Consider the following 12,815-nt stretch of genomic DNA (forward strand, 5'->3'; position numbering starts at 1 on the left):
GCTGCAATCTGAATGTATCTTGCAGTTTCTAGAGAAATCCTGTTGTTTGATGCATTTCCCCTCAAATCAGCTTCCACCTGATTTGAATTTGTCGGCTGCAGATAAGCTGCGGAGGGTACATTTGAGACAGCTGTTGTCCATGTGCAGATGTCAGCACATGTGTAGATGGCAGCTTCATTGAATAGACGTTTGCCGGGGAGAGGGGGGAAGGTTGCTGGTATGGGAAAATAAAAAAGGATGAAGACATTCCCACCCCCTATCTCTCTGTGTGTAGAGAGTAATGTAAAAATATGACTTAGAATATGGGGGGCGGACGGTACGGTGACCTTGCAGCATTTTAAGCTGCTAATGTGTATGAGTCTGCTTTAGCGTATGTACTAGGTGAGTCTCATTGGGGAGGGCATTTCATAACTGAGGCACTACTTTTGAAAGGCCTTTTCCCTAGTGGCCACTTGCCTCATCTCTTTAGGTGGAGAAAGGCTTCTGTCTTCAGGTCCCATTGTTGGTCTGTGAGGTTCTTTCTTATATTGGATGGTTTGTAGGCTTAGGGCTATTGGAAAAGACTGAGAAAGAGCTCTGCTATTTGCAAAGTTCTCTACTTGTGTTGAGAGGCTGCAGTGTAGTATATTTCACATGCAAAGTCAGTGCAAATGTGAAACACCTATTGCCCAGAGAGGATGAGAGATTACATCAAATTAAATTGCACAAAATGACTTTAAGCTTCTTGCCTCTTCTTCTACCTGCAGTGTTGAAGCTTCACTGTTTATAAGCTAGGTTGTCTCTGGAAGTATAAAATAACAAATGTAATACAAAAGTTAATTCTATGCTCTTTCCCTCTCCAGGTCCAGAACATTCATGGAGCATTCAATGCACTGGAGGGAGCAGACAAGCTCAGCTCAAACCGTACGTACACTGTGTTTTGCAGGGTCTTACCTGGGGTTAGTAAAGATACCTTGATTGGCAAGACTGGTAGGAGCTAGCCAAATTTTATTTAATTCCAGGGACATGAAAACTGTGTACACACGATATATTTAAAAGGTATGACTTTCCCCAAAGAATCCTGGGAACTGTAGTTTGTCAAGGGTGCCATGTGAGTAGTAAACTACAGTTCCCAAGTATCTGCCGGGAAGGGGGGTCATGTGCTTTAAATGTATGGTGTATATACACAGCCCAAGAGTGTACGGCTCTTTAGAGACTAACAAATTTTATAAACTTTTTGTGAACTAGAGGCTGTAATGAAAGGCATATAAGTGGGGTGGGGGTGGGGAGAGAATAGTAGGCAGTGAGGTCACAGAGAAGTGAAATGCAAAAAAGGGCAGACAGTGACAATCCAGTTAGAGCTAGAATATATGTATGCAAGATAAGCACGGTGACCCTTTTACAGCGGTAGTCATAGGCGATAAAACAATCATCTTGGTAATGATGAGGTAATTGACATCTGTAGTGGGAAAGGAAACCGTTGTCTCTGTTCAGACCCACCCTTTGTGTGCGTGTTTGGGGTGCGTGTGTGTATAGATAGACCGATGTAGTCTGCAACTGAGGATTACTCTGCGTACATCTGACAAAGTGGACTCTAATCCACAAAAACATACGTCAAATCCTGTTAGTCTTTTTACTGTGTCATCAGACACCTTTATCTTTTTACCGTGTCACGGCAGACTAGCACTGCCACCCCTCTGAAAATTGTTACAGTTTTTATTTATGTTCTTTATATAGCTGGGTTGTTATCAAATAATATTACAGTGGCTATAGGGATAAATTAATTTTATTTCCCCTTTTCCCTGGCTATAGAATAGAGAGGCCCAGATGGAAAAAAAGCCATAGTTTGCCTGCTTATAACAAAAGTTACAGGGAACAGTTGGTCTTCTGAAGTGTTCGTGTGCTCCTCCGCCATGGATATATGATTCCTAAACATCCTAGAGACTTTGGGTACTGAGTGGTCTATGTGAAGCTGACTGCTCTTTTAAGTTCAGCTTCAGAGGCCCTGCTGTGGCTGTTCCTTACCCTCCATTTTTTAAAATATATTCTTTCTTAGCAGTTTAATTTTGGCTGTATGTAACCATTCTGGTGACTTTTAGTGGAAAAGTAACTTGAAAATATTTGATATAAATACCTAGATACAGAAAGGAGGCGGGGCAAAGAGAGACAGACTTGCAAGGTTTTTAAGAGCCTCTGTGTCATAGCTAGGAAATGAGCCTGATCCTAACCAACATCTTAATTTTTGGTATTTCCTTCCTTGGTGTTTACTTATCGGCTGTCATGAAGTTAGTCTAAATTGGGCATGTAGAACACTTCTGCAGTCTGTATGTGCTGCTCTACATCTTAGCATCGCTTGCAGTGTATTTCCTACTCCATGAAACACACAGCAGAGGGAAACTCTGGCCCCCTATTTCCCTCTCTGCCCCATGAAGTTGTATTTAAAGGCTTTATCCCAGGACATTCTTTCTCTGTGCTGTCAGGTGCTGTTGAGACCGAGTGGTTGCTTTCCTACTTTTGGCTTGATTATCCATGAAAGCAACCATTGCCAAGGATACAATATATGAAATGAAAATAGTGCTTGAATGTTTTAATCCCAATGGGAAGGACTGAGTGTAGGGAAATAAACTATATAGTGTGCCAGTCCTCTCTCCAACCTGGAGTATTGTGCTCATCCTATCAGCCAGCCCTCGGAAATTTTCTAGATCCATTTCAATTCGGGCTTAGGTCCAGTTCTGGCACAGAAACTGCTTTGGTCGCCCTGTAGGATGCCCTCTGTTGGGAGAGAGGGGGGGGATGTGCCCCTGTTAATTCTCCTTGATCTTTCAGTGGCTTTTGATACCATTGACCATAGTCAATCTTTCTGATTGATTGATTGATTGATTGATTGATTGATTGACTGATCGATTGAATATTTAATTTCTATACCGCTTAATATATTAAAAATATCTCTAAGCAGCATACAAAAAAACTAAAGCAGCAATAGACAACTTAAAACAAAATGTTACAAAAATACACAGTTACATATGAAAATGTTAATACAAAGTTATCAATATATATCAATCAATATCAATTCATTTTCCTTCTGACACACCCTCCCCCTCAGCCTTTGGGTTCTCATCCATTGTCCAAACAGACTCTCAGCTCACCCACAAAAATCTAACAATCATAGAATCTTAGAGTTCGAAGGTACCCAAGGGTCATCTAGTCCAACCCCCTGCAATGCAGGAATACCAGAAGAGTTCCTGGTAACAGCAGACATCGCCCTAGTCTCTCATTGTAGATTTGCTTTTTCTGGGCAGGCCCAAGGTGGGTGGTACTTCTCAGACTGCCCACAACTGTGCCCCCATTCATTCTGGAGTGACTGTCCAAGTTGGGGGTGGGTGCCACTGCTTCTGGTAAACTTTAGTAGGATTGTAAGCGCCAACTCAGAATAGTCCTTGCCAATGGTTGCTCGTACCAGCTTTTTACAGTACATCAAAAAGGTGCAGTGAGTGTCTTGAAACATCTACTAATTAAAAAAAAAGGTTGTGGCACATTCCCAAAGTCTTGTTTGTGTACCTTCATATCTGTGGACTGAGTATGTTCTTCTGTGTGTTGGGCAGGTACGACTTCTGTGCTGAGGAAAATGCAGGTGGACAAAAGTGTATTGTTCCCTGCAAATAATGAATTGACTGGGTTAAGCCAATTTCGATTTAAAAAAGAAAAAGCTGCACTTTTAAAGCTGCCCATTTCAGGGATGCATTTCTGAGCATAGTCTTGTGCTGTGATTTTGGGGGGGTTTCAGCTTTCTCTCTTGTTCACGCAGCCCTTGCATCCTATGATTATATATTGAAAATTGTTCCCACGGTGTATGAAGACATGAGTGGCAAGCAACGGTACTCATACCAGTATACTGTAGCCAGTAAGGTAAGCATGCAGTAGTATATCCTTTGCTAGAAAGTGCTCGATGCAGCACACCCTGCTGTAGGTCCCATTTCCACTGTCGCTCTTACTTGTTGTGCTTCCTTGTGCTTGAAGTGAGTGCAATAGCAGCCCCTGCTGGAAAAGCGAAGAACTGATAATGAAACGGAGGTGCCATTGTATACTAAGGATGCTTGAGGAATTTGATCTGATCTGATGCACAACTCCTAGGTTGAAACTTTGTAATCCACCAGATGCAGTTCTCTGCTCAAAGAGCTTACCAAGATACATACATTGTATCTAAATAGATTTCCTGTTTTGAAAGAAAATATTTTAGAAGTGCATGTTTGGAGAGAAAGTTGGTTTCGAAATTACACTTTGAAATGTGTTCAGATGTGCATTTTCATGTAGCTATTACATAGCTGATTAACGCAGAATGGGACAGAATGGACTGACAGGTGGATACCTGTTAAAGAGACACAGACTGGAAACAGACTGATTCACCTATTTCCTACTTCTTGGTTTGCTATCGGTAATCCTATATAGCCAGTGTTGGGAACCTTGGGCTCTCCAGATGTTGCTGAACTACAACTCCCGCCATTCCTGGTCATGCCAGGGTTGCCAGGGCTGATGGAAATTGTAGTTCAGCTGTCTGCGGAGGCAGAGGTTCCCCACCCCTGCCTAAAGCATTACTTACCCCTCAGCTCCTAACTTTTCAAGCAGTAAGGCAATATAAGGTTGAGGGTCTGGAGCAAAATGGCTTGTTTTCCAGTGGAGGAGGTTAACACTTTTTTAGTGTGCTTACTCTTTTTATTCCAGCCTGAATAACTTGGGATAGATACCCACACGTGGTGTTTCTTTTGATGTGACACGTTTTCAGAATATTGAGCTGCTCATAATTTTTCATGCTGTTTTTTTTAATACATCAAGGTCTCTAAATGTGGGCTGGGTGTGCATGAATATCCAAGTGGGGCTGCTGCTAAATATAAGCTCAGGAAGGAGCAGAAAGGTTTCTTGAATCTATCCCAATTGGATGGGATTCCCGGGGGGGGGGGGGACTGTCTCTTCCCAGTCTCGAGGTAGTCTCATGTTTGCCAGAGGGTTCTTTCTGAGGGGCAGGCATGATTCTCTACTTCTAGTATAAGATAGTAACCTTATTATGTTGTCCTTTACCTTTTATTAATGGCCATTTTGAGCAGACATTTTAGAATGTCCAATGAGCTGGTCATTTGTGCCACCACTAATCCATTATGAGCTAGTGTAACATAGTGGCTGAGAGACTGTAAACTACAAAGAGGTCTGTAAACTACAAAGTCCCTAGTTCAGATTTCATTTCTGCTATGAGCTCCTTAGGTCAGGGGTGGACAACTTGCGGCCTGAGGGCCACATATGACTCTTTGACTAATTTCACGTGAGTGGCAATGAGGGAAAATCCGAGAGGGAAAAGGGGTGACAAATAAAAAATGAGATGCCCCAGCCTTTTTTTACTCTGGCCAACACCAGATTCTGCTCTGCCCTCAAGAAATTATCCCAAAAGGAATATAACCCTCAACAGAAAAAAGGTTCCACATCCCTGCCTTAGGTAATCTTAAGCAAGCCACTGGTTCTCAGCTGGCACCACCAAACCATCTCCAAATGGAGATTATAACTCAGTTCTACCTTATATGAATCTTTTTCAGGAGTACGTAGCATACAGCCATACGGGCCGCATCATTCCAGCCATCTGGTTTCGCTATGACCTGAGTCCTATCACAGTGAAATACACAGAAAGGCGACAGCCCTTGTACAGGTTCATCACAACAGTAAGTTTCCATTACATCATGTTCTCTATTTCTCCGTAGCTGACACGTCTTATATATGTGTGCATGCAAGTGAAGCTCATGTGACAAGGTCAGAAAAGAACCATAATACCGAACTCGACGACCAAAGTTCTTTATCCAGGTGAAGAGCTCTTGTCTCTTGCACAGTCTGGGCTCTGGTATTAAGTGCCTTGTTTTAATGGTACCAGCCCTCTTCTATTGCTACTAGAAATTGCTCATCAGGATATATTCATGCCTTGTATACACAAGCTTCGCACTTCCACCATTTTGAGATGCCAGCCATCTTTTTAAGAATGGACACTGGAGTGGGGCAGGCGGGGCTGTTATATATTAAGATGTAGTTATCCAGCCCAGCTCAATGGCTCTCTGGGCCGCCGTCACTCCTGCCGTCCCAGTCTTTGCTAACGCTGCCCGCTTGCCCTTCTGCATCATGGTTGCCTTGGAGACTGGCTAGCCGTCATTGCTGTGGAGAGGCTGCAGCCTTCTGGCCCAGCCAGAGATTATCCACTTGTGGCAGCTGGAGTTATTGTCAAGAGGGGCAGGCCTCAGAAGCACCCTGAATCTTGTTAAGCAGCAGATGCTTAGTTAAAAGCTACAAAGGAGGCCCATGGAAGGAGCACCTGCTGTTCCTTTTGTTGGGTAGCTTGTTTACCAGGCTGCACCCATACAACTGTCACAGAAACACTGAAGTGTTTTTAAATGTGTTCTCATGAGCATAGGTGGGAAAAGACCCTACCAGGCCGTGAGAGAATTTATCCAGGTTTGGAAATGTAAAACTTCCTATTGTTACCTCAAAAGGGAATGGACCTTTTTAGTGTCTCTCTCTGTGGGAACTTTAAGCAGGGCTGTCAGGAGGAATAGTGTTGATGTTCATGTATGCCTGGTCATCTGGGTGCGGCTCTATGGCATTTTGTGTGTATTTGTTTATAGTAGGAGTGACATAAATGTGCGGACTGGCTGTTTTGGATACAATTTCCATGATTGTTCTTAAGGCACACAAAGGGTTTGTCTTGGCGCACACAAAAGCTGTTAGTAAAATAGTTGGGGAAGGAACAGCGCCACTAAACAAAAGTGTTGTTGTACCCACGTATTTGCTGGCTATATATAAGAGGAATGAGAGAGTACCTATCCGCTGTCTGCTACTTCTGGATTTATTTTATTTGTATTTACAGTGGTGCCTCGCAAGACGAAATTAATTTGTTCCGTGAGTTTTGTCGTCTTGCGATTTTTTCCGTCTTGCGAAGCACGGTGTCGGGAAAGTTTTGGAAAAGCTTCAAAAATCACCAAAGTCTTTAAAAACCTCAAAAAAGGCTACCACACCGCGTTCTATGAGTTGCTCCTCGAAGTCAAGTCGCAACTGTATTAACGGTGTTAAGAAAAAGGAAACAAACTTGCAAGACGTTTCCGTCTTGCGAAGCAAGCCCATAGGGAAAATCGTCTTGCGAAGCAGCTCAAAAAACAAAAAACCCTTTCGTCTTGCGAGTTTTTTGTCTTGCGAGGCATTCGTCTTGTGAGGTACCACTGTATTAAAACATTTATAGACCACGCTTTTATAAAAACACAGCAAGGTGATATACAGCATACAAAATTACAATGGGATAAATAAAAACGTCAGTAAATACATCAATAAACACTGGTTGGTAAAAGTAAATTCACATTGCAAAGGCCTGCCTGAATAACACAAGTTTTTTAAGGAGACACCTAAAAGATGGCAGGGATGAGTCTTGCCAACACTTTACTGGCCGGAAATTCCACCAAAATATGTGTAGCCAAGTACAAAATGGGTAAGATGAGACCATCTGTTGTCGTTTTGAGTAGTGAGCGCTCAGCACCAAGCACTAAAAGATGCATCACTTGCATGCCTTATTTTCTGGAACCAGCAAGGCACAGCTGTCTAGACCAAGGGGGCGCATCCACAAAACCTCATTCCTAGCCTCTTTGATGAGAGTTTTTATTTCTCTTAAAGGAGGAGGAGGAGGAAGATTCTGCCTTCCCCTCTCTCAATTGCTGAATGCGTCCACCTTTGATTTTTTTTTAAGTGCACGCAGGGAAGGCAGAGACTAAGCAGATGCCAGGTATGTGTGAGTCATAAGTAATCAGTGGTGCAGAGCCGCACAGATGAATATGTTTTTCTCTCTGTGTGTTTTTCTTCTTGTATTTGCTGCTCTGAAGTCATATTTTCCTGCCCTCAATGCAAAAAGTACATTCCCTCCTCCCTACTTGCGGTATAAAACGTCTTGTGTCAGCTGATCCGCATGGATTGAAATTACCCAACTCATTCTGGTGTCATTCTCCCTGAAAAGTAACTTTGCATCACTGTAAGAGGAGAACAGGGTGGGGGCAAGGGAAATAGCAGAAACAGAGGAGTGGTGGTGGAAGCCATACCCATTTCTTTTTTAAAAAAGAAATTCAGTTGTACAGGGGTTTATTTCTTCTGCCTTTTTTGTGGTTTTCAGTTCTAAGAATGTCAGCTGTGCTGCGGAAAATAAATTTACCTAGACTTTTTGTAACTGAAACATCTTCCCATTTTGCTGGGCTCATTGGACACACATGCCTAAGTTAAAAATACACATAGAAAGGAGCAATTCCTCCCTCGCTGCTGCTGCTGCTTGCTATTAAAGTCCTGTTTACTCATGCTGCCTAATTTCGTTTCAAACTTGGCCACTGTTCTCTTTGGCTGCTGTCCCCTGTGTCACATGCTAATAGATCTATGTGGTGACAAGGGGGCTTGGCTTCCCCTCTGTGAAAGGTTTACAGCTCATTTTATTGATCTGCTTTACAGCCCAGTCCTATAATATCTCCTCCTATTAAGTTCATTGGGACTTACTGTCAGGTAATGGGCACAGGATTGCAGTCTCAAAGGAGTAATTCCTTCCTGAATGTCTTGTTTCCCATCTGTCCAAAGTCTATTCTTCTTGAGTTTTACTGTCCCCAAGAAACCTCCTGTTTCTTTATTTTGAGAGTTTCTTGAGCTTTTTTCCTCACCTGGATTAACTCTGCTTATATTTTGCTACTCATCCATTTTAAATCTCACTTGTCCGGGGCGGGGAACTGTGGGTATCCCCCATCAGCCATAGCCAGCGTGGCCAAGGGATGGTAGGAGTTGCTGAGGTCCACGGGGAGACTCACCTTTGCCCTCTGTTAAATATAGTGGCTGAAGTGTTGGATTTGCCTTGAAACATAATAATTTCCCTATTTGGGAAATCTGAAAAAATTCCCAACATCAATCTGCTATGAAGGTGCTTGAGATAAGGACTGTATGGTGCTTTGCACACTAGAAACAGATAACTGATAAGGAAGTTAAGAAGATATGAGGGTTCAGTGTGCAGAAGAAGCCACAGAGTGGTGATTAAGCTCACAAGCTGGAGGAGGAGAGGGCAGAGGGTGAAGAAAGAGCTGTGAGTGGGGTAGGGTGCACTTTCTCCATCCCCTGGGAAACTCAACAAACTTGCTGTACCTGGAACTGTGTGTGGAGAGTGCAGCTGAATGGGACACAGCTGTGGGTGGCCTGAGGAAGTACCACCCATCTTGGGCCTGCCCATAGAAAGCAAGTCTTGAGAGACTAGGGTGATGTCCGCTGTTTCCATGAACTCTTCTCATTGTGAGACGTTTGTGAGAGTTTGTTGGACCCTGGGCGAGAACCAGAAAAGAAATTCATCATAGGATCAGCACACCCGTCGCAAACACATCCAATATACTAATAGTGAATTCATTCTCCAAATGCTGTTCCTAGGGCAGCTTCTAGGAGCCAAAAGTGCCCCAGAAGGAGCACAAAGTGCCCCCCACCAGAGGTACTACCCCTCCCCTAACACCCCATGGTGGGCTAGGTGGGCCATTTTGCCTGATCCAGCAGGCTCACCTTACGTTCTTATGACAAAAGTTAAAGGGTAGAAAACAGAGGATTGAGCCAAGAGTAGTGAGGATTTGTTTAGGGGTGTGATAATTAATAACAAGGTCACCTTTTTTTGGTCATGGTATTTATGAATAGGCTGTGGATCTGAATGTGGGAAATGGGGTTCTACTTCTTGCTCAGCTCTCTGAATGATCTTACACTTAGCTTTAGGTCTCTTCCTAGCTCAGTCAGTAGAGCATGAGACTGTTAATCTCAGGGTTGTGGGTTTGAGACCCACGTTGGGCAAAAGGCTCCTGCATTGCAGGCAGTTGGACTAGATGGCCCTTGTGGTGCCTTCTAACTCTACAGTTCTACGATTCTATAGGCTGATTGAAAATAGCTAAAAGGAAACCAAGGAGGACCTCTGTACGCCTGAGGACCAACTTGATCTTCCCGCCACCAACCTGTTTTTTTGTTTCTTTCAACATGTCAGATTTGTGCCATCGTGGGAGGAACCTTCACAGTGGCTGGGATTCTTGATTCCTGTATTTTCACTGCCTCTGAAGCCTGGAAGAAGATCCAGCTAGGGAAGATGCAGTAACAAAGCAACTCTCCTCCAGGTCCTGTGAGAAGAAGCAAAGAATAAAAACGTCACTGCTATCCATTTTCCTCCTTTGTATCGTTTTCCATTGGTACATGCCACTTTAATTAGTTAATTGAAGACTTTGTAAAAGAGCAAACAAATCTAGTAGAGCAATCCTACCTAACAAGGGGCTGGGGAGGTATGGAGCAGAGGACCCACCCGGTGTTACATCCAAAGATCTACCAGCCCTGAAACACACCTTTGGGGGTTTCTATGCCCTACTGCAATCGAAAGTACCGTCAGTGGGAGATGACCATCTGCCTGGCATAGCTTGGGAACTCAGCTATGGCAGAGCCCCCCCCCCCCCCCCCCCGCAACACTCCTCTCTGCTGGCAAGAGCCACTGGTGAGGAATCTATGCAGCATTCTAGCCCTCTCCCGCTACTCTGCCAGCCATCAAAATGTAAGGTTCAGATTGCACTCTGTGTGTCTTGAAAGATGGCAGCATTGACAAGTGGGTGGGGCTTCCTACACTACATCCTCTGAAAATGATTTTTGTTGTAAAACCAAATCCTATGGATCTGACTAGTATAATTATTTTTAAATTCTCACAGGTGCTGGTCAAGGCGAAAACTAATTATGCAAAGTAGATTTTTCTTTTCAATCAAAATGGACAATCATGTTGTCTTTGACAAAAATTGTGCATGAAAAACCCTAGCCTGGATATTGAGATCATTCTGAACAACAGCAAAATAGAACAATCTATTTCTATTAATCTTCTGGGATGTTAAAAAGGTTTCTCTTCTTTTCAGAAACTGAACAGTGTTAGCATTTATAGATGGCATAAGGCAGCAGGACAAAAGCAGAACGAATGAATTGAGAACTGCAATATGCAGCAGAAGATGATTATCACTATCTATTGCTGCATTTTTTGTTACTTCCTTCTGCCTTTTGAAGCATTTACTACCCCACCTGCCCAGGTTAGAATGTCTGGATTGAAAGAGGAGAGAATGAGGCACTCCAGTAGCCTGGATAGGTGAGCATCATTTTGAAAGACACAAATGCCAAGAACATAGGACTTGGCCCTCAGTTGGTGGAATCCAAATCCTTGTACATATTTTTCAATTGATTGCTTATCTTTAAAATTATTTTAGATTGCCAACATTTGCCAAGGAGGATAGGTACAGCCCTGTAAAAAACGAGACAAGGTTGCAGCACAGATGTTTTCTACAGGTGCATTTCAATCTTAAGTATAAAACAATTGTTTGTGTGTGCCTGCAATGATTGGGGGAAAGGCAGAAATACTGCTAGTAGTAGTTTTTAATATGTTGTTGACGTTGAGAACTACAGCAAGATCTATAATTTCAATAGACCTCAAATAGTCCTTTGATATATGAATCAAGTGATAATTAGTTGCATGCTTTGTACATTTTATATCACCTAGATATGGATGCACATTGGTTGTGTGTTCTCTAGGTTTTGCTGCACTTCTTAAAATAAACACTAAGAATTTCCATGTTATAATTTGGGGGAGGATATTTTGATGCTGGAATAATGTGTGATATTTTAAGGGTGACCTTTGAAAAACATGGAAGTGTCAAATCAATACATTGTGACTAAATGACACAATTCTGCACATATTTACTTGGAAGTAAATCTAATTGAATTCTATGGAGTTTACTTCTAGGTAAAAGGATACAGAATGACAGCAGGGATGGTGAATCTTTGACCCTCCAGGTGTTATTTGGCTACAACTCACATCATCCCTGACCACTAGCCATCTCTTTGGTGGTGGGGAGGGAGCCTGTCCCAGGCCATGCCATTTGGTGGGGGATGCATCTGGTATTGGCAGCCATGGCTAGCAGCACTGCCAGCTGGCCAGCCCTCCTGTCAACCTGCCAAGGCTCTTCACATCCTCCCTTCCTAGAGGGGAGGCAAGGAGCTAGGAGAGCCTTACCGCTGCTGCTTTCAGTGTGGTGGCACCACCACCACAAAAAGTAAGCCAGGAGAGGGGCTGCCATGGCCACCATCACCAGGAAGAGGAAAAGGGGCAAGGTGAGGGCAACGAGGGACCCCACATCGTGATTTGCCACAGGTCCCACACACCCCTATAGTGGGTTCACCTGGCTGGAGCTGACAAACGTCCATCTGGAGGGCCACAGGTTACATCCCCCCACCCCTGGGATTACTGCCTTCATCTGCCCAGTATGTCTGTGAAAATTTCACTGCTATGGTGTTGGAAAGATAGCAACTTTTCTCTGATTGAAATTCTCACTGATTCCCCCCCCCCCTTTCTTCACTGATTTTGAATCCTTCATGCTTTTACAATGTTGATAAAACATCTTTAGATTTCCCCCTATCTTTCTTACGAAATGATTTGTTATATTGGTGTAAAACTGGATCTTGTAACTTCCTGTATCTTGTTTAATATTTGGATGGATTTTATACATTTTTTTTCCATTTGCAAAAATCAAATTGAAAATAATACATGAGTGTTCATTTCTGTCTCCCTGTGCCTTTCTTACATGGATATGAGGTTGGGGTTTTCTGAGGAGGAAAGTGCACTGTACCACTTTTCATCCAAATGCCACTTTTAAACCCCCCCCCCCAATTCCACCAGCCCCTTCAAGTCTCTTCTGCTCTCACCAGAGGCCTAAAATTGCCACGCATGGAAAGAGCCTTCTTCCCCCACCCCACCCATG

The 12,815-nt window shown here is 43.3% G+C and overlaps 1 protein-coding gene across 1 annotated transcript in view; it reads left to right on the forward strand.

Annotated features, from left to right (window-relative positions):
• Positions 1–12,612, forward strand: part of ERGIC1 (endoplasmic reticulum-golgi intermediate compartment 1) — an 80,936-nt gene extending 68,324 nt beyond the window's left edge. Inside the window, exons 7-10 of the mRNA XM_028717724.2 lie at positions 843–903; positions 3,785–3,885; positions 5,559–5,681; positions 10,025–12,612. Coding sequence (XP_028573557.1) covers positions 843–903; positions 3,785–3,885; positions 5,559–5,681; positions 10,025–10,132 — 393 coding nt within the window. The 3' untranslated portion in view covers positions 10,133–12,612. The remainder of the gene's footprint in view (positions 1–842; positions 904–3,784; positions 3,886–5,558; positions 5,682–10,024) is intronic.
• Positions 12,613–12,815: the final 203 nt, after the last annotated feature.

The sequence above is a fragment of the Podarcis muralis genome, chromosome 2, assembly GCF_964188315.1.
Source record: "Podarcis muralis chromosome 2, rPodMur119.hap1.1, whole genome shotgun sequence".
Classification (NCBI taxonomy): Eukaryota; Metazoa; Chordata; class Lepidosauria; order Squamata; family Lacertidae; genus Podarcis; species Podarcis muralis.